Genomic DNA, 20,551 nt, shown 5'->3' with positions numbered 1-20,551 from the left:
GCTTGTAACCTCAGCTCTGTTGTCAGATTTCAAGGGCTTGATTTCCTATTGCCCCATCAGTTCATTTGCTTTGTTTCTTTATCTTATACATAATAGTGAAGTCATCTAGAATTTATCTTTTTTAAAAGTCTGATTTAATTCACTTAGTGAACTAAACATTTAAGTATGCAATGAGGCAATAATTTTTAGGCACCAAGATATTTTTCAAAAAAAATAATATAACTATTATTCTATATTTTCATTCCATGCAAAACTATACTGCATAACATGGATTCTACAGACCCTATGCTTCTTTCCTTCTTTTTCCTCCCTTTTCCTTTCCTCTCCTCCTCCCCCAACCTCTCTCCTAGTCCATTCAAGAAGCTCCATACTGAGCAAGAAAAAAAGCAGAGAGAGAAGCTTTGCCAGCCTCTTCACCTCATACCCCTACTTCTGGCTGTCCTTTTTATAGTAAGTTCTTGGGAAGGATATATGATTTGTAGTTGATACCCAGTTAGCAGCCCATTACTTCATTCAGACAGACTACATGGGTAGGCTCCATTCTTCACAACATTAAGCAACTTATTTTGGGAAATTTTCAATGAATCTTTGCAGCAATGCAAATATATAATGATATATATCATTATACAGTAAAATGAAATAATGCAGAGTGATAAAGCCTTGTACATGGAAGTCTCAAGTTCAATTCTTGGCACTGCATTGCGTCCCAAGCACTACTGGGTATGGCAATGGTGAGCCCCCCAATGATTGCCATGATTCTGGTGACCTGCAGCATCACTGTACCTTGGAAAGAATTTATCACAAGCCCAACCATTTAACTGTCCAGTAAAATTGGCTAAGTATTGTTGGTACTGGCTTCTAGGACCCTTGAGCATTGGCTTGGTAGGTCCAAAGAAAAAGAAATATGTTTATGCCCCCAAATCTTACAGGCACCTTTATTGATTCTCTGAATTTTATAGATTAACTTAAGGAAAATTACAATTTTTTGATGTGGGATTTGCTGCCCAATGGAATACTAATTTCTCTGTTGCAGGAATTTTTTTTTGTGTGTAGTTTTTGGGTCACACCCGGCAGTGCTCAGGGGTTATTCCTGGCTCCAGGCTCAGAAATTGCTCCTAGCAGGCACGGAGGACCATATGGGACGCCAGGATTCGAACCGATGATCTCCTGCATGAAAGACAAACGCCTTACCTCCATGCTATCTCTCTGGCCCCTCTGTTGCAGGAATTTTATTTATTTTGTTCAATGTTGAATTTATAAAGTATAAAACACAGCTTTATATATAATAATTACTCAGTTTTATTGAGTAAATGAATGAAACACCTTTTTATTATTAGGATCGTTATATTTATTTTTATTATAGTTAAGGTAACATGGTTAAAATAGTAGTAGCAGGTATGTTTTTGATGGACAAACTTATGCTACCTCCACTACTTCAAAGTGTCAAAAATTCTCTACTATATCTCAAATATTTTCAAGTTTTATTCCTATAGATTTCACACATTTTTTTTTTTTTTTTTGGTTTTTGGGTCACACCCGGCAGTGCTCAGGGGTTACTCCTGGCTGTCTGCTCAGAAATAGCTCCTGGCAGGCACGGGGGACCCTATGGGACGCCGGGATTCGAACCAACCACCTTTGGTCCTGGATCGGCTGCTTGCAAGGCAAACGCTGCTGTGCTATCTCTCCGGGCCCGATTTCACACATTTTTATTAAAAGTATTTTCTAGGAAATTCACTTCTTTGCCATTGCAGTGGTCATCTTCTATAATAACTTCTGACTTCCTTCATTAGTCTGTATAAAGTAATGGTTTTCACTTATTAGTTTTATACCATATATTAAAGTTTCTTATTTTCAAGAGTTCTTACATAATTATTTTATTTTTGTTATCTGTTTTTTGTTTTTGACCATCTGTTTTTCTTCTTTGAAAAAAATGTCTGTCTCTTTTTCTTATTCCTGGATCGAATTAGATTGTTTTTTCTTGCTAAATTCTATCAGTGACAATATCTATATCTTAGATATGAACCTTTTTATCAGGTAAATATTGGTTGAATAGTTTCTTCTATTTCCTGGAAAGTCTTTGCATACTAGTCACCATTTCTTTTGAGGTTTAGAAGGGTCTTAGTTTAATGTAGTACCATTTGTTTATTTTTGCTTCCACTGATTTGTCAGTGGAGTTTTATACTTGAAGATGCCTTTGACTTGTCATGTCATGGAGAATTCTACCTATGTTTTTCTCTATTTACCTATGGTTTCCTGTTTTAAATCAAAGATTTTTAATCCATTTTTATTTGACTTATGTGAATTGCATTAAATAGAAACCTGAGTTCACTTTTCTGATGCAGTTGACTAGTTTTCCCAGCACCATTTGTTGAAGAGACTTTCCTTGCTCCACTTTATATTTCTTACCTCTTTATCAAAGATTAATTGATCATATGTCAGAGGGTCAGTCTCAGGACAACCTAAGTGCCTGAGGACAGAAGAGTGGTTAAAGAGTGGCTAATGGAATACTAAAATATTACAAATAGAATGAATAGTACAAAACTGTTAAGAAAAATGAAGTCATGAAATTTACTTACACATGGATGTATGGAGAGCATTATGCTGAGAAAAATGAATCAGAGAGAATATAGTAATCATATTCATCTGTGGGATATATGTGGAATCATATTAATTTGTGGGATATATAAATGATGGCCTCGTATTAATATGCAGAGACAGAAGAGACGAGGGTCAAAAGGAGCAGTCCAGGTCACAAAACTTGCCATAAACTGGGGAAAGTAAATTTAGTACAGAGAAGGGGCCTTTTTGACAGTGATAGTTGGAAATTATCTCTCTGGACAAGAACTGAATGCTAAAGAGATAAAATGGTATATATGATAACCCTTTAGAAACAAATTTGCAAACTACAGTGTCTAAAAGGAAGAAAAAGAGAGAATGAAACAAAAATGTCTGCCATAAATGTAGGCAAAGGAGAGGTAGGTTGAGAATGGGATGGAAACTTGGGACATTGGTGACAGTAAATGTGTATTGGCAAAAGGATGGATATTGTTATATGACTGAAACTCAACCATGAACAACTTTTTAACTGCACACTTCACATTAGTTCAATTAAATTATTTATTAAAAATGGTTTTTAAATTGAGGACCAGATTGATACAGCAGGTTGGACACCTGCCTTGCATATAACTGAGCCAGATTTGATTCCTGGCACCCCATAAGATCCCCCCACTCTGCCAGGAGTGATTCCTGAGTACAGAGCCAGGAGAAAGCCCTGAGAACCGCCAGGTGTGACCCAAAAACAAAACAAAACAAAATCTTCTGGAGTTTAATTATTACAATTATCAAATTACAAATACCAAGAAAAATAGTGAACAAAATTCTATTCTGTCAAAAGGGTATTTGTTGGTTACATTGAGTGACTCTTGGTACAAAAGTAAGGTCATTAAATGTAGTGTTTAAGAAAATATCAAATACAAAACCCTTTCATTGCTTACCAGTTAGACATCATCGCTTCTCTGTGCTGCTTGTTAATATGGAAAGACTTTATGTTTTGCTTCCCTGTCCTCTTAAATTAGAAAGGAATATTTACAATTTAAATCACAGGGTGGGGGGAATAAATATTAACTTACCCCAGTTCCAGTCTTTAACTGCAGACCTTTGTTCAGTAAACCTTGATATGTAAGTGAACTCATGAAAATGAATGCATCTATCTTCATTTCTTTTTGCCATTAGTTCATTATGCAAACATTAAATACCAAAAAAGACATACAATGATTGATTAGTCTAGTGGAGAAAACAGGTTAGTGGAATAGAAACTCCAAAGAAGCATATTCCTCTCCAAATGGCTCCTTTTCTTCTCTCTGCTTTGGGAGAATCATAAAAGATAGACTCTATTCTTTAGGGATGAGTTACTTATTGGCAGTTAGCTTTCTTGTGATTCAGCTCGTTTTCTTGCAACAATATTCTCGTTACTCCTGAGTTTTGCCTGATTTAGATTCCTGCTTGAGCCTGCTATGCTCAGATAATCCTGATCGATAGTCCAGACAGATAGAACAGAGGACAGAATTGTGAAATAGATGTTGTATTTGCAACGCCAAACCTTCAGTTGACATTGTAGATGGGACTGTCTTCTCACTGGCTTCCTTTCCTTTAATACACACTGTGCCATGATGCTCTGTGACCTTTATAATTAGACTGAGAGCTGCTTTGACTCCCGCCCCACTCTTCCCTTCCCTTTCTTGTTGTCCTTGTTGCTATGTCCAGAAGTCACACGTTTGGCTAAGGAGTAGCAGAGGTTACACATTGACACCATAGCCAGAGTTCATATGGCGATTCCATGGAACTCACACTCAGCAATATGTGGTTGTGCCAGGAATCAAACTCTTCACCTCATACCTACAAGGTTTGGACACTACCAGTAAGCTGCATCATGAGTCCAAAATGCTGTGCCATTTTCCATGTTGAGCCTTGTGGTCTGGTTCATAACCAATGCTCCATAAATTCTTAAATGAGTGAATGCACACTCATTTAGCTGGTTATGAATATTTTCTTTCCTGCTATCATTTAGCTTTTAAGAAAAGAATTGAAAGTTTTTGACAAAATGAAATGGACTCGTACCAGTTTTAGAAGTCTCCCAGATAAATTTATATGTTCATGCTGAATCAGGGAAAGAAAAGGAACTGATTTTTTTGAGTTAGATTTGGATTTAGGTAGAAGCCTAGGAAGAAAAACTAGTATTCCTTCCAGTATTCCTTCTGGAGAAACTCCATTGCTCATTTTTCACAGCCTGCTCTAGCTCTCCTGTCTCATTTTATGCAGGCAGTATGTTCTCAAAAACCTTGACTCAGGGCATGGTTTTTATGAATTAAAATGTTTTTTAACTACTGTAGCATTACTATGTCACAGATCCTTCTTTGTGCATTTCTGACTAACCTTTCAGATAAAACTCTTCCCATAGAGATCTATAATTATATCCTTAAATATATAGGACCACTCTAAATATTTAAAGACTATGCAAAAAATACTTTTGTTGGACTAAAGTGTGGAGAATGTTCTTTGTCTGTAATATGAATATTTCTCTTCTGTAATTTTCATTACTTTAATTATTAACTTAATTTTAAATAATGTATGCACAGATGTCTGCCAAGGATAACTATAAGATATTAAATTGTTCTCTTCCAATATTATTTGAGCCAATGTATTTCTTACAGAATGCATTGGGGGTTGGGGCCCAGGTCAAATGAGCATTGTAATGGGCTTTTGTTGCAAATACTTCTTTCTGGTAAATGATGCAAAAAGCGCTATGCTTTTCTGCACGTGACAAGAAATTTGATTCTTGAGTCCAATCATGATCTGTTCTCTCATCCGAATGTAGTAAATGAGACTGACATCTCTTGCACTCACAGATTCTGCCTGGGTTTCTGCTATAATGGCCAGTAAAAGCTCTGGACTACATGGAGTGAAATGCTAGGAAAGGGAGGCTTACAGGGTGGGAATTCTGGGGGATAAGGGTTATCAAGGAATTGGCAACCCTGAAAGCCAGCCCTGTACTTTCCAAAGCATGATAGAAAATGCAGTAGCTTCTTCCCAGTCTCTTTCCCCATCAGCCTTGTTTTTTTTTCTTAGTGATCATTTTCTTCTTTCGCCTGGTTTTACTTGTTTTTTAGTGGAATAATTTGTTAGTAATAGAAGTTAAAAAAATAAAACCTTTATACCACATATTCATGTAGATTTTTGAAACAATCATTAACTCGGTGACATGCCATTAAGAAAGGGACAGAGAGGTGCACACATCGTCTTTCTGCTGTTTGAACTTTGAAATGCCTATCTTGAATTTTCATGAGTATTTTTTTATTATAGTAGTTTATAGTCCCTAAAATTGATAATCTCCTTTAGAGTGAATGAGAAAATTATCTACTTTCCCCCAGATCCTGTCTAGAAAGAGTGTACATAAAGGGAGGGGGCAACAATACAGAGAATTTTAGAAATGTTTACTATAATTTGACTTTTATATACTAACTCCACTTATTTTGATTTCTGGAAGAAAGGATAATGCTAAATATCAAAATCAAAACAATGTTGGCTCTCTCTTTTAGAGCCACCATCTTTACCACATCTGGGAGATATTTCAATTTTGTTAATTAGAGGAGCAGGTTTAATTTTGTAAATTAGAGGAGTAGTTACTGGGAGGCCCACCCTTGACTTACTGTATTGTGATTTATTCTGTAAGTGATATAAATTATTACACAAGTAATTGTACTTTTTTAATTCTTATAAAAATTTTTAGATTTGTGTTTCCCTTTCTCTGTGTTGTTTATTGTTGTTGTTGTTGTTGTAAAGATAGATGGTTCTGCACTTACTGGGTTGTGGCACTCAGCAGTGGGGGGATGTCTGGTTTCATTACTTTCTGGAGGTCACACACTCTAGTGGTCTTGCTCACACACTATTTTTGAGGAGCACTTTTTGCTTTGGTTTTTGTTTTGGTTTTTGCACTTGGCTTTGGTTGACTTGTCTTAAGCTGTGATGCTCACTCACATCTGAGTCTGGTATGTCTGGGAATGCTAAAAACATGCTTGGTGCATGTGGGCCGCACCAAGGATCAAAAGTACAAGGTAGTTTCTTTTGCCATGACACTCATCCCTCAGGCCCCCATTGTACTTTCTTTTCTGGGAGAAAAAAAAGAAAGTGTTAATAACATTTGTCTTAAACCTGTCAACAGCTCTCCTCTTGTGTGATTTGACTTTCTCTGCTGAAACATTCTATGCGCTTGGAATCCGCTGCCACCTTGGGTGCTTTGGTGTTATTATTTAAAATTCTATGCTAGACCCTCCTCTTCTAACTTTCAATTGCGCCCTTTGAAATGACAAGGAGAGAAATCAGAGAAAGTCACTGGAGAATGGCTGAAAACAAAGGGTGAATATTAGCATATGTACATAAGCCGTGTCAGACTATTTATTGTGAGCCCAGAGTGAATTGCCCCAGTGGTACCCATTGTAATATTCAATATTGGAAGATCAGCCTCTGCCTTCTCTGCATGCACGTCTTTATGGGCTACTTTGCAAATTACAACGGAAAAGAGGCCACAGATCATTTCTCATCAAAGTGGAAAGAGATTATAGGAAGGAGGCCTTACTGATACACAAAATAATATCAGAGCCTTGGCTCTTATTTCATAAGACAAATGCTTTTCTTTCAACAGAGGAATTTAAAGGCTGCACTGTCGTCGAGCTGATGAAGAAGGAAGGCACGACTCTGGGGCTGACAGTGTCAGGAGGAATTGATAAGGATGGCAAGCCCAGAGTATCCAATCTTCGGCAAGGAGGAATCGCAGCTAGGTAACTGCCTGTCAGGGAAGTGTGGGCAAGAGACACAGGATGTCATTAATTCAAAAATTAAAAGCCCCATCAGAAAAGGTCACGAATAAATAAATGGCAGCTGCCATCTGCCTGGCCAAGCACTGCAGGGTCCCTCTCAGATGCCCAGCTTTTCTGGTTTGTGTCGGAGCCACCTGGGAGAAGCATGTCAGCTCAAAAGCAGCCAAGCCCTTCCTAAGATTTTAATTGTAAAACACCTGTCTGTATCTAGTCCCAACTGGGCTGCTGAGCAGCAGACAGGCTGCTGTGGAAAAGAGACCCTCCAATCATCTAAATGAGGAACAGAGGACCCCTGTTGTGTGCAAGGAAGACTGTGGGGAGATGCCCACCGAGAAACAGTAGGAGGCCAGTTCCAAGTTTCTAAGTAAAAATGTCCCATTGTCTTGCAGCTTCTCTGCTTTTCAACTTGGAGAAATTTTCCTCAAAGCAGATAGATGGTTTCCAGAAAGGACCAGCAGGCTTAGAGGAGGAAGTCTTTTGTCTTGGTTCTCAGGACCTACAGCTTATACTGGCCATTTCATTTTATAGCCAAGCTGCCAGGAGTGGTGGACTTGCTTTAGACACACATTTGCAAACAACCTCAGAGAGTGGGTGCAACATTTAGAGATCAGAGAAAGGGAAGTGAATAAATTTTAATCCTGGATCCCAGTTCTTATCCACATCATCCCATTTGAGTTTCAGAGTTCTTGCCTTATAAATGGTCTTCTGAAAGAGTGATTCCTTTTGGTAGTCAACCTGTTTGTACAATTCAGAAGACACTTGATCACACTGTGGCCTAACATTATTGTATGTGATGAAGCCTAATATCAACATGACTACCTTAATTTCTCTTCTCTAGGGTTGTAAGAATGTTTCTCCAAGCCCACGGCCTCCTTTATTTCCCTAGCCCTCATGGCCACATTCAGAATTTGCTAGAGTGGGAATGTCATTTTTTGGTTTCATTAAATTAAACTAGGGGTGTGCCTTTACATTTTTATAAAAAAAAAATTAAAATGTTACCAACACCCAATAGTTATTGTTTAAGTCAAGGTTTCTCAACAGGAAGCCTCATAACCTACTTTGGGTTACCTAAGGGGCCACACCTAAGTATAAATTGGGGGTTAACTGCTAGGATAGGGGAAGAGGATGGGGTCATAGGAAAGAAACAAGGTCAGAAGGTGGCCATGTTCAGAAAAAAAAGGTTGAAAAACATTAGTTTAAGATACTATTGTTTTAGGGGCCAGAGAGATAGCACAGCTGTAGGGTGTTTGCCTTGCTTGCAGCCAACCTAGAATGGATGTAGGTTCGGTTTCTGGCATCCCATATGTTCCCCCAGCCTGCCAGGGGTGATTTCTGAGCACCTGAGTGCTTCTGGGTGTAGCCCAAAAGCCAAAAACTAAAACAAAGAAAAATGATACTACTGTTTTATAAGTCGAAAGCAAAATAATCAAAGATAAATTCTGGATCCTAGGGGACCTTATGGCATAAAGGTAAAAAGTTGGGGCACAATAATAACATTGCCTAATAGTAAAATGCAGTCATAAGTGCTATCACAGAACCTTGGGTAAATCATTGCTGTGAATGTTGGATAACTGAGCTGAGGGTAATAACAGGACTGAGAGCTGAAGCAAGTTAGCAGACCCTCGAAGGAGCAGGAACAGGACTTAGATCAGAAAAAAATAACAATGAGGTATTTCTCTTTGGGGAGAAAATGTTTTTGAAGGACCTTATCAGTGATATAAATTTTAATATTATTGTTGGTCTTTCACTCTTAGCTTGTTTGACTAAAAAACCCAAGCTGGCCCAATTTATGCTGTGGAAGAGAGCCAGAAAGGTGAAAGACTGATACCTGTGTTGGAATTTTTTCTCCACTAGTACTTTTTGTTTTATCAGTTAAGAAAGAAAAACAAAAACAAAAACAGAGTCAGCCTGTCCCTTGGCCTTGAACAAACTCCAAAGGCTATTGAAAACTATGAGATGCCCAAAAGGCAGACAACCAGAATAGGAGGGAATAAGGAGAGGAAGAAAATCATGGTGTGCCCAAGATCTGGGTCATCTGCCCCCAAAGAATCAGCACTTTATGGGCAGTGCAACTAAAAACAGTTTCCTTGTTACTTTATTTTATGGTGCTCTTTAAAAATAAAAGAGGCAAAAGGTTAGGAAGAAATAAGAGACAGCCACTGACCCATAGAAAGGAGTTCCAAAATCTTGTAGTCAGCATGAGTGAAAAAGATCTAGTCTCCATTCGTCTAAGGCCTTCTTTCACCCTTGGAGACTGACTATATCCTAGGAGGCAGTGGCTTCCTTCAGTGCTCTGGTTCCAGCTTTATGTGCTTATTCATGAAAAGAAATGGAAAAGCTAGTCACACAGGCCTGCAGAAAGACTGGGCCAGCTGAAATAATTCTGTTTTGCATGCAGAAGTGATCAGCTTGATGTGGGAGACTATATCAAAGCCGTGAATGGAATCAACCTGGCCAAATTTCGTCATGATGAGATCATCAGCTTGCTCAAGAATGTTGGAGAAAGAGTGGTTCTTGAAGTTGAATATGAGCTGCCTCCTGTCTGTAAGTAGTCACAGCTAGGGGTGGAAGAGCAATGCCATGTTGTTCCCAAAGCAATTCTTTGAATTGATGAACAATTTTTGATTGAAAACTATTTTGATGGGAAAAATGTATAAATTAGAGAGATAATACTGGGAATAAGTTGCTTGCTTTTCATATGTCTAACTCAGGTTTGAGTCCCAGCACTGCACATGGTCACCTGAACACAGAACCAGGAATAAGCCCTGACTACAGCTCAAGCTTTCCTCCCAAAATGCATGTATTGTTCAAAACTACAAAATAGGCAATGTTAGCATTGGTATTCCTCTTTTATAAAGGCTTAAATTAAAAACATTCCCATTTTAATTGGCAGATTTGAACCCAGGCTCCCTGATTCCTGAGGGCATATGAGGTATGCCTTGGGTAGTGTTTTATTTCTACTCTGCCTTTATTTTGTTCTAGCACCATATTTTCTGCAATTTACAAGGATGTTACTCTGGGCAAGTTGTTTGTTCTTGTGAGTACTTTGATTGTTTAGTGATAGTGGGTAATGATTCATTGGTTCAACAAGCACTTATTAAATACTTGGTTGTGTTCTAGCTACCACTAGGAACTAGGAGCTTGGGAGCTTAATAGAGTTCACATTACATCAGAAAATTAAAAGTAAACCCACATACATAATATGAAGGCCATGGCTGTTATGGGGAAGAAGTAGAGCAAGGAGAGGGGTTAGAAAAGCAGGGTGAGGGTTGGTTTAAATTTTAAACAGGATAATTCAGACCCACTTCTTTGAGAAATGTCATGAGTTAGTAACTTAATGGTGAGAATTGGTGTTTTAGGGAGAAGTGCAGAAAAAATATCACCTGCCAGTCATTGGTTAAAAGTCATGAAGTTATCTCGAGTTGTTCTAGAAACTCTGGAGCAAAGTCACTGAAGCAGAGTAAACTGGAGAAATATCAAGTGGTCAGGAATGTCCAGGATAGGTATCTCTTTGAAGAACAATGAAAGAATCTTAAGCTTCTACTAGGACTAATACAAAATGGTGGTGTTGTCAACTTTGAAACAGATGAGTGAAATGATCTGGCTGAAGTTTCCTAAGGTCTCTTGACACTAGACTACAGGAGGCCAGAGAGGACATTAAGCTGCCAGGTAAGAAGCTATCACAAATATTTGGGTGCAGTAGTCACAGAGATGATCAAAAGCAGATGATCAAAAAAATATTAAGGAATATTCGACTGAATCTACTGACAGATTTGCTCAGGTTGGTAAAGAAAACAGGAGTTAAGGACAACCTCAAGGTTTTTAGCCTGGCAACTAAAAAACTGATAGTGACACCACTGTCACCGACATCAATGATAAGGTGATGATGTGGTTGAGCTGGTTTGTGATGGAGAGGCCAGAAGTCAATTGTTGGAAAGGTTGTCTTTGAGGTACTTAGTGTATATGCAAGAATAAAAACAATGTATGGTTTAGAGTTGGGAAACAAACTGTACTTGAAAAAGAAATTTAAGTGTAATGGGAAAATTAAATTAAAATAGATGGTATTTGAATCGGAGATAAGCTTCAAAACAGATGAGAGATCACAAGTTTTTATTCTTTTCTCATTTGAGGCTATTCCTAGCAGAGTTCAGGGCTTATTCTTAACTCTTTGCTTAGGGAATCACTCTTGATGGTGCTAAAGAAAGTGTATATGGTTCTGGGGATTGAACTGGGGTTGACAGAAAAAAAAGACAAGTGTAGGGGCCAGAGCAATAGCACAGTGGTTGGGTGTTTACCTTGCACATGACTGACCTAGGACGGACCTTGGTTCAACCCCCCAGCATCCCATGTGGTCCCCCAAGCCAGGGGCGATTTCTGAGCACAGAGCCAGGAGTAACCCCTAAGTGTCATAGGGTATGCCTTCCCCCCCAAAAGAGAAAGACAAGTGTCTTAATCCCTGTACTTTCTCTGTGGCTCCTACAAGTTATTCTTAACATAAAGGTAATACCAAATTTTAATGGCAATTTTATCATAAAATCAGTTTCCCTCTATGTTCAAAAACCTTGCTATAGTATTTTTCACCTTAAGCAAGGTTCAAACTTAACAAAAATGAAACCTTGTTAAATGCCAACTAAACTGTCATTAGTATATGCCAAATTTTTCACCTTTCTGGTTTTATGACTTTGGGGATATTATTTAAGTTTTCTGAGTCTTAAGTTTCTCATCCCTAAAATGACTGCAGTAAATGTTAAAGTTTTGTAAAAATTTAATGCTAGAACTGGAGCAATAGCACAAATGTATGGGGTTCTTACTGTGTATGCAGGGGGCCTAAATTCAATCCCCTGCACCAGTAGGTACATACCCCAGAGCACTGAGCCACAAGTAGTCCTTAAGCCCCACTAGGTGTGGATCCAAAAGGAAAAGAGTAAAATATTGAATTTCATATTTAATGTGAAATACGTATATAATTGCAACATATTTATAGTCACATATTTGTACATTAGTAATTACTATTAACTGAAAGTGTGCTTTTCTTAAATTAAAAAAGAAAACGGTTGGCTTTGAGTAATCTTTAAATTAATTATCAAGAGTTAAGAGAAGCCAGTTATCTCAAGCTGAGATCTTGAATATCCACAGAGATATAAGAACCAGTGAAATACAACTGCTTCCTAAAAGGAATAAAAAGTTATACTATTCTTAAACATGGCTTTCAAGGATATTACTAGTTTAGAAAAATCAGATGTGCTGTGTGATGCAGAATTGTAGATTTCTGGAGCTGGAAGTACAAGGGGCTTTCATGCAGCTGACCTGAGTAAAATCCTTGGCATCACCTCTGGTCCTCTGATCACTATTAAGATTCATTCTAAGCATTGAGCCCAGAGTAATCCTTGAGCACTGTTGGTTATGGCTCAAAAACAAAAGAGAAAAATATGGGCATATCTGATTTGATGTGAAGGAAATTATGGATTTGAATATCTAGTATAAAATATGAACATCCAAAAATAGAGATACAATAAAGAAGTGAAAATATAAATTGGAGTTTCTGGAAAACAAGGAAAAGTGAAAAAGGGTCTGAAGAGGGATGAAGCCAATAAGGTAAAAGGAATAAATCCAGGAAGAACTCAGTGGAACTTTGCATGGTGCCAAGGAGAAAGTGCTTAAAAGCCAAAGAACAGCAGCCTTTGACCTGAGTTTTTAAATTTACCACAATAGGAATGGAAGATGGAGAATAGATCAGGGACTATAATCCCAAAAACTATGACTAAAAGACAATAGGCTGGAACCAGTGATAGCACAGCTGTAGGACATTTGGTTTGCACATGGCCGACCCATGATGGACCCAGGTTTGTCCCAGGCATCCCATATGGTCCCCTGAGCCTGCCAGGAGTGATTTCTGAATGCAGAATCATGTATAATTCCTGAGCACTGCCGGGTGTGCCCCCCCCCAAATAAAGACAATAGGCTTAAAGAGAAAAATGTTTCATAGAGTTAAAGAGAAAAATATGAATATCTGGAATATTCAGGAGTTCACAACCTATCTGACTTGATGATGATACCAGTTTTTCTGTCCTTATGCAAAAAATAGCTGATGTGAAAAAAGAGGAAATGATTTTTTCTTTTAAATACAGAGGGTGACTTTTAAGGGAGAAATCAGATAGAAGCATTTTATTCTTCAGGGATTATCTCTGTCTCTTTCTATTATCTTTGGATAAATTAATAAGGTCTTTGAGTTCAGAGAGGCTGAAGGGATTAATAAGCCTCCCATTCACTGTGGTCTGACAGGCTGAGTTGGAGCCAGCCACCAGCTGGAGCTGAGTGCTAAGAGATAAGGTGCAGAGGTCAAGATTGGAAACTCTTATGAATCTCATCGATTTCAGTCTCAGCCTACCCCAGAGTCCAGAACCAAATGGAAAAAGGATGGTGTGTGTGTGTGTGTGTGTGTGTGTGTGTGTGTATGTGTATGTGTGTGTGTGTGTGTGTGCTGAGAGAGAAAGAGAAAATACAGAGAAATTTATGAGAGGAAAAATAGAGCTTTGAACTCGACAAACCACTTACCTTTTTGAAAAAAAAATTTTGAAAATAAAATGGTTGATCTTGGGGCCAGAGATATAGCATGGAGATAAGGCATTTGCCTTGCATGAAGAAAATCGGTGGTTCCAATCCCAGCATCCCACATGGTCCCCCGAGCAATTCCTGAGCACAGAGCTGATCTAAACACCAAGTGATCTTTGTAAAGTTGTATTTTGTTTTTAAAAATATTACCAAATTATTGAGCCAGAGCAATAGCACAGTGGGAGTTGCCTTGCACATGGATGACCTGGGTTCAATTCTTGGCATCCTATATGGTCATCCAACCTGCCAGGAGCAATTTCTGAGTGCAGAGTCTGAAGTAACCCCTGAGTGCCACCAGGTGTGGTCCAAAATTCAAAATAAGTAAGTAGATACAATTTAAAAAATATTACCAAACTATTTATTACTTAAATGTAATTAAAAGCTTAGATCAGTGTTCTTAATTTTTTCAGTCATATATCCCAAATGGAGTCTTGAAATATCATATAATCTTCATTTTTTTTCCAATTAAAATCTCAAATTTTTTATTCTAAAAGTAAATCATTAAAAAAAAACCTGCTTTTCTAGCATGTTGCTTATTCTGTACATTTTTTAATGTGGTGGCTATTTAAGTTCCCTCATTTATTTTTTTCTCTTTATTTGAATATCTTGATTACATAAATGATTGTGATAAGGTTTCAGTCATATAAAGAACACCCCTCTTCACCAGTGCAACATTCCCGCCACCAAAGTCCCAAATCTCCCTCCATCCCACCCCACCCCCACCTGTACTCCAGACAGGCTTTCCAGTTCCCTCATTCATTCACTTGATTATGGGAGTTCTCAGTGTAGTTATTTCTATAACTGTGCTCACCACTCTTTGTGGTGAGCTTCATGGAGTGAGCTGGTGTTCCAGCTCTCCTCTAATAGTCTCTGAGGATTGTTACAAAAATGACTTTTATTTTTCTTAAAACTCATAGATGAGTGAGACTATTCTGCGTCTCTCTCTCTCTCTCCCTCTGACTTATTTCACTGAGCATGATAGATTCCATGTACATCCATGTATAGGAAAATTTCATGACTTCATCTCTCCTGACGGCTGCATAATATTCCATTGTGTATATGTACCACAGTTTCTTTAGCCATTCGTCTGTTGAAGGGCATCTTGGTTGTTTCCAGAGCCTGGCTATTGTGAATAGTGCTGCAATAAATATAGGTGTGAGGAAGGGGTTTTTGTATTGTATTCTTGTGTTCCTAGGGTATATCCCTAGGAGTGGAATAGCTGGGTCGAATGGGAGCTCAATTTCCAGATTTTGAAGAAACCTCCATATCGCTTTCCATAGAGGCTGTACTAGACGGCATTCCCACCAGCAGTGGATAAGAGTTCCTTTCTCTCCACATCCCCGCCAGCACTGATTGTTCTCATTCTTTGTGATGTGCGCCAATCTCTGTGGTGTGAGGTAGTATCTCATCGTTGTTTTGATTTGCATCTCTCTGATGATTAGTGAAGAGGAGCATTTTTTCATGTGTCTTTTGGCCATTTGTATTTCTTTTTTATCAAAGTGTCTGTTCATTTCTTCTCCCCATTTTTTGATGGGATTAGATTTTTTTTTTTGTAAAGTTCTGTCAGTGCCCTGTATATTTTGGATATTAGCCCCTTATCTGAAGGATGTTGGGTGAATAGTTTCTCCCACTCAATGGGTGACTCTTGTATCCTGGGCACTATTTCTTTTGAGGTGCAGAAGCTTCTCAGTTTAATGTATTCCCATCTGTTAATCTCTGCTTCCACTTGTTTGGAAAGTGCAGTTTCCTCCTTGAAGATACCTTTAGTCTCAATGTCATGGAGTGTTTTACCGACGTGTTGTTCTATATACCTATGGTATCTGGTCTGATATCAAGGTCTTTAATCCATTTAGATTTTACCTTCGTACATGATGTTAACTGAGGGTCTATGTTCGCTTTTTTGCAAGTCGCTAACCAGTTCTGCCAGCACCACTTGTTGAAGAGATTTTTTCTGCTCCACTTAGGATTTCTTGCTCCTTTGTCAAAAATTAGGTAATTGTATGCCTGGGGAATGTTCTCTGAGAACTCAAGCCTATTCCACTGATCTGAGGGTCTGTCTTTATTCCAGTACCATGCTGTTTTAATAACTATTGCTTTGTAGTACAGTTTAAAGTTGGGGAAAGTAATGCCTCCCATTTTCCTTTTCCATAGGAGTGCTTTAGCTATTCGAGGATATTTATTGTTCCAGATGAACTTCATAAGTGTTTGATCCACTTCTTTGAAGAATGTCATGGGTATTTTTAAGGGGATCGCATTAAATCTGTATAATGCTTTGGGGAGTATTGCCATTTTGATTATGTTAATCCTGCCAAGCCATAAGCAGGGTAAGTGTTTCCATTTCCGTGTGTCCTCTCTTATTTCTTGGAGCAGGGCTTTATAGTTTTCTTTGTATAGGTCCTTCACGTCTTTGGTCAAGTTGACTCCAAGATATTTGAGTTTGTGTGGCACTATTGTGAATGGGATTGCCTTCCTGACTTCCATCTCTTCCCTATTATTATTGGTGTATAAAAAGGCCATTGATTTCTGTAGGTTGATTTTGTAGCCTGCCACCTTGCTATATGAATCTATTGTTTCTAGAAGCTTTTTGGTAGAGTCTTTAGGGTTTTCTAAGTAGAGTATCATGTCATCTGCAAACAATGAGAGCTTGACTTCTTCCTTTCCTATCTGAATTCCCTTGATATCTTTTTCTTGCCTGATCGCTATAGCAAGAACTTCCAGTATTATGTTGAAGAGGAGTGGTGAGAGCGGACAGCCTTGTCTTGTACCCGAATTTAGAGGAAAGGCTTTTAGTTTTTCTCCATTGAGGATAATATTTGCCATTGGCTTGTGGTAGATGGCTTCAACTAGATTGAGAAAGGTTCCTTCCATTCCCATCTTGCTGAGAGTTTTGATCAAGAATGGGTGTTGGACCTTATCAAATGCTTTCTCTGCATCTATTGATATGATCATGTGATTTTTATTTTTCTTGTTGTTGATATTGTGTATGATGTTAATAGATTTACGGATGTTAAACCATCCTTGCATTCCTGGGATGAAACCTACTTGGTCGTAGTGTATGATCTTCTTGATGATGCATTGGATCCTATTTGCCAGGATTTTGTTGAAGATCTTTGCATCAGCATTCATCAGGGATATTGGTCTGTAATTTTCTTTTTTGGCAGCGTCTCTGTCTGGTTTTGGTATCAAGGTAATGTTGGCTTCATAAAAGCTGTTTGGGAGAGTTCCCTTTTTTTCAATTTCATGGAAGAGTCTGGCTAGGGTTGGTAGTAGCTCCTCTTGAAAGATTTGAAAAAATTCATTAGGAAAACCATCTGGGCCTGGGCTTTTCTTTTTTGGTAGATGTTTGATTACAGTTTCAATTTCCTCAGTAGTGATGGGGGTGTTTAGATATGCTACATCCTCCTTACTTAAATGTGGAAGGTTATAAGTGTCCAAGAATTTTTCCATTTCTTCTAGGTTCTCATGTTTTGTAGCATAAAGTTTCTCAAAGTAGCCTCTGATTATCCTTTGTATCTCTGCAATTTCTGTTGTGATCTCCCCCTTTTCATTTCTAATATGGGTTATCAGATTTCTCTCTCTCTCTTTATTTGTGAGTTTTGCCAATGGTCTATCAATCTTGTTTATTTTTTCAAAGAACCAGCTTCTGCTTTCGTTGATCTTTCGGATTGCTTTTTGGTTTTCCACTTCATTGAGTTCCGCTTTCAGCTTTATTATTTCCTTCTGTCTCCCTATTTTTGGTTCCTTTTGTTGGTCATTTTCTAATTGTTTAAGGTGCACCATTAAGTTATTCAGGTATGCTCCTTCTTCCTTCCTGATGTGTGCTTGTAGAGCTATAAATTTTCCTCTCAGGACTGCTTTTGCTGTGTCCCATAGATTCTGGCAGTTTGTGTCTTCATTATCATTTGTTTCCAGGGAAGTTTTGATTTCCTTTTTGATTTCATCTCGGACCCACTGGTTGTTCAGTAGCAGGGTGTTTAATTTCCAATTGTTAAAGTTTTTCTTCTGTGTGGCTTTGTAGTTCACATCTAATTTCAGAGCCTTGTTGTCAGCAAAGGTAGCCTGCAAGATTTCTATCTTCTTGATGTTATGGAGGTATGTTTTATGTGTCAGCATGTAGTCTATTCTGGAGAATGACCCATGTACATTGGAAAAGAATGTGTATCCAGGTATTTTGGGATGGAGTGTCCTGTATATATCTACTAGTCCTCTTTCTTCCATAACTCTTTTCAGGGCTAGTATGTTTTTGTTGGGTTTCAGTCTGGTCGACCTATCAAGTGTTGATAGGGCTGTGTTGAAGTCTCTCACAATGATTGTGTTATTATTGATTTCTTCTTTCAGATTTGTCAGTAATTGTATTAGATAATTTGCTGGTCTCTCATTGGGTGCATATATGTTTAAAAGTCTGATTTCTTCCTGTTGCACATATCCCTTGATTAGTACATAGTGTCCATCTTTGTCCCTTACCACTTTTCTGAGTATAAAGTTGGTGTCATCTGATATTAATATGGCCACCCCAGCTTTTTTCAGGGTGTTGTTTGCTTGGATAATTTTCTTGCAACCTTTGATTTTGAGTCTATGTTTGTTCTGACTATTCAGATGTGTTTCTTGTAGGCAGCAGAAGGTTGGATTCATCTTTTTGACCCATTTTGCTACTCTGTGTCATTTAATTGGTGAATTTAGTCCATTGACATTGAGGGAGATGATTGTCATAGGATTTAATGTCATCTTTGTAGATAAGTTTGCTGTGTTTGTTGGTCTCTCTTGTCTTAGAGTAGACCTGTCAGTTTTTCCTTTAAGGCTGGTTTATCATCTGTGAAGTTTCTGAGCTGTTGTTTATCCGTGAAGCTGTGTATTCTTACTTCAAACCTGAATGTGAGTCGGGCTGGGTGCAGTATTCTTGGGGAGGCATTCATTTCATTCAGTCTTGTCACAATATCCAACCACTGTCTTCTGGCCTTGAGAGTTTCTTGTGACATGTCTGCTGTAAGTCTTAGGGATGCTCCTTTGAATGTAATTTCCCTTTTTGATCTTGCTGCTTTCAGTATTCTATCCCTATCTATGGGATTTGTCATTGTAACGAGAATATGTCTTGGGGTGTTTTTCTTTGGGTCTCTTTTAGCTGGTATTCTTCGGGCATGCAGGATTTGATTGCATGTAGTCTTTAACTCTGGGAGTATCTCTTTGATGATGTCTTTGACAGTTGATTCTTCTTGGAGATCTCCTTCCTGGGTTTCTGGGACTCCAATGATTCTTATGTTGTTTCTGTTGAGTTTATCAAAGACTTCTATTTTCATCTGTTCACATGCCTTGAGTACATTTTCCATTGCCTGTTCATTTGTCTTAAGGTTCTTTTCCAATTTCTTCTGTTGTGTTGAGCTTTTCTGCATCTCATCTTCCAGTACTCCAATTCTCTCCTCAGCTGATATCCTGTTGGCGAGGCTATCCATTGTGGTTTTCAGTTGAGCAACCGTATTTTTCAGATCTGTTATTTCAGTTTGGAGTTTTCTGATTTCTGTTTTTGTGTTCTCTTCAGACCAATCTATGCTCTTTTTGAGTTCTACAAACATATTCCATATTTCTATTCTAAACTCCTTATCTGAAAGGTTAATCAGGTGGTTGAAATTTATTAGATCAACTGAGCTTTCGTCTTCATTCTCTATGGATGGTATTTGCCTGCGAGTTTTCCCCATTGTCACGCTTGTAGTGTGGTTTTTCCTGCGTGTTGTGGTGGGGTTCATTGATTAGGAACAGTTCACGGCTGCAAAGGGAAGCGAAGTGGCTGAGCTCTTCTGCTGCCTCTAGTTGAAAGTCCTCAGAGTGAACAAAGGCAGGGCAGGGCAGAGCGATCCCGCAGCCCCAGAATGCAGCCACTCACCAGCTTCAAAATGCAGTTTTTTGGGGGTGTGCTCCCTAGGCCCCTGAGGATACCTTCGGAAGTTCAGAAGCACAGTTTCAGGCAAACAGAGATAGGAATTTTCCCCGAAGTCCTCAGAGTGAACAAAGGCAGGGCAGGGCAGAGCGATCCCGCAGCCCCAGAATGCAGGCACTCACCAGCTTCAAAATGCAGTTTTTTGGGGGGTGTACTCCTAGGCCTCTGAGGAAACCTTCGGAAATTCAGAAGCACAGTCTCAGGCAGACAGAGATAGGAGTTTCCTGAAGTCCTCAGAGTGAACAAAGGCAGGGCAGGGCAGAGCGATCCCGCAGCCCCAGAATGCAGGCACTCACCAGCTTCAAAATCCCCTCATTTATTTTTGATAAAATATTTACTACAGAAGCGGAGTGACAAAGCCAGCGTTCCTTTTAAACTTACATCAGCTGAATCAAACTAGTTTTCTCTCAGGAAGACTGTTTCTTTTAATTCAAGTAAATATATTAAAACCTGTGCTTTGATGGCCTTTAAACATCTCAATTCTGGCCTGTTAGGTAACAAAGGAGGAGGAAGAGCAGAAAAGGGGAGAGGAAAGAAAAGGACAAGAGAGAGGGAGAAATATCAGGCTGGCTTTCCCATGGTTCATATTCTGGAATTCAATCTGAGGAAGAAGCAGCCACCAAGCGAGGTTCTACTT

The 20,551-nt window shown here is 38.6% G+C and overlaps 1 protein-coding gene across 2 annotated transcripts in view; it reads left to right on the top strand.

Moving 5' to 3' along the window:
• The window catches only part of GRIP1 (glutamate receptor interacting protein 1), a 225,827-nt gene that overhangs the window by 43,552 nt on the left and 161,724 nt on the right, over positions 1–20,551 (top strand). Inside the window, exons 2-3 of one of the 2 annotated variants that reach the window (XM_049782734.1) lie at positions 7,199–7,334; positions 9,772–9,917. In XM_049782734.1, coding sequence (XP_049638691.1) covers positions 7,231–7,334; positions 9,772–9,917 — 250 coding nt within the window. In that variant the 5' untranslated portion in view covers positions 7,199–7,230. Of the gene's footprint in view, positions 1–7,140; positions 7,335–9,771; positions 9,918–20,551 lie in introns of those variants that run through there. The other variant, XM_049782735.1, reaches the window with a different exon arrangement.

The sequence above is a fragment of the Suncus etruscus genome, chromosome 11 (genome assembly GCF_024139225.1).
Source record: "Suncus etruscus isolate mSunEtr1 chromosome 11, mSunEtr1.pri.cur, whole genome shotgun sequence".
In the NCBI taxonomy this organism is placed as follows: Eukaryota; Metazoa; Chordata; class Mammalia; order Eulipotyphla; family Soricidae; genus Suncus; species Suncus etruscus.
This window is presented reverse-complemented; position numbering and strand designations above follow the sequence as displayed.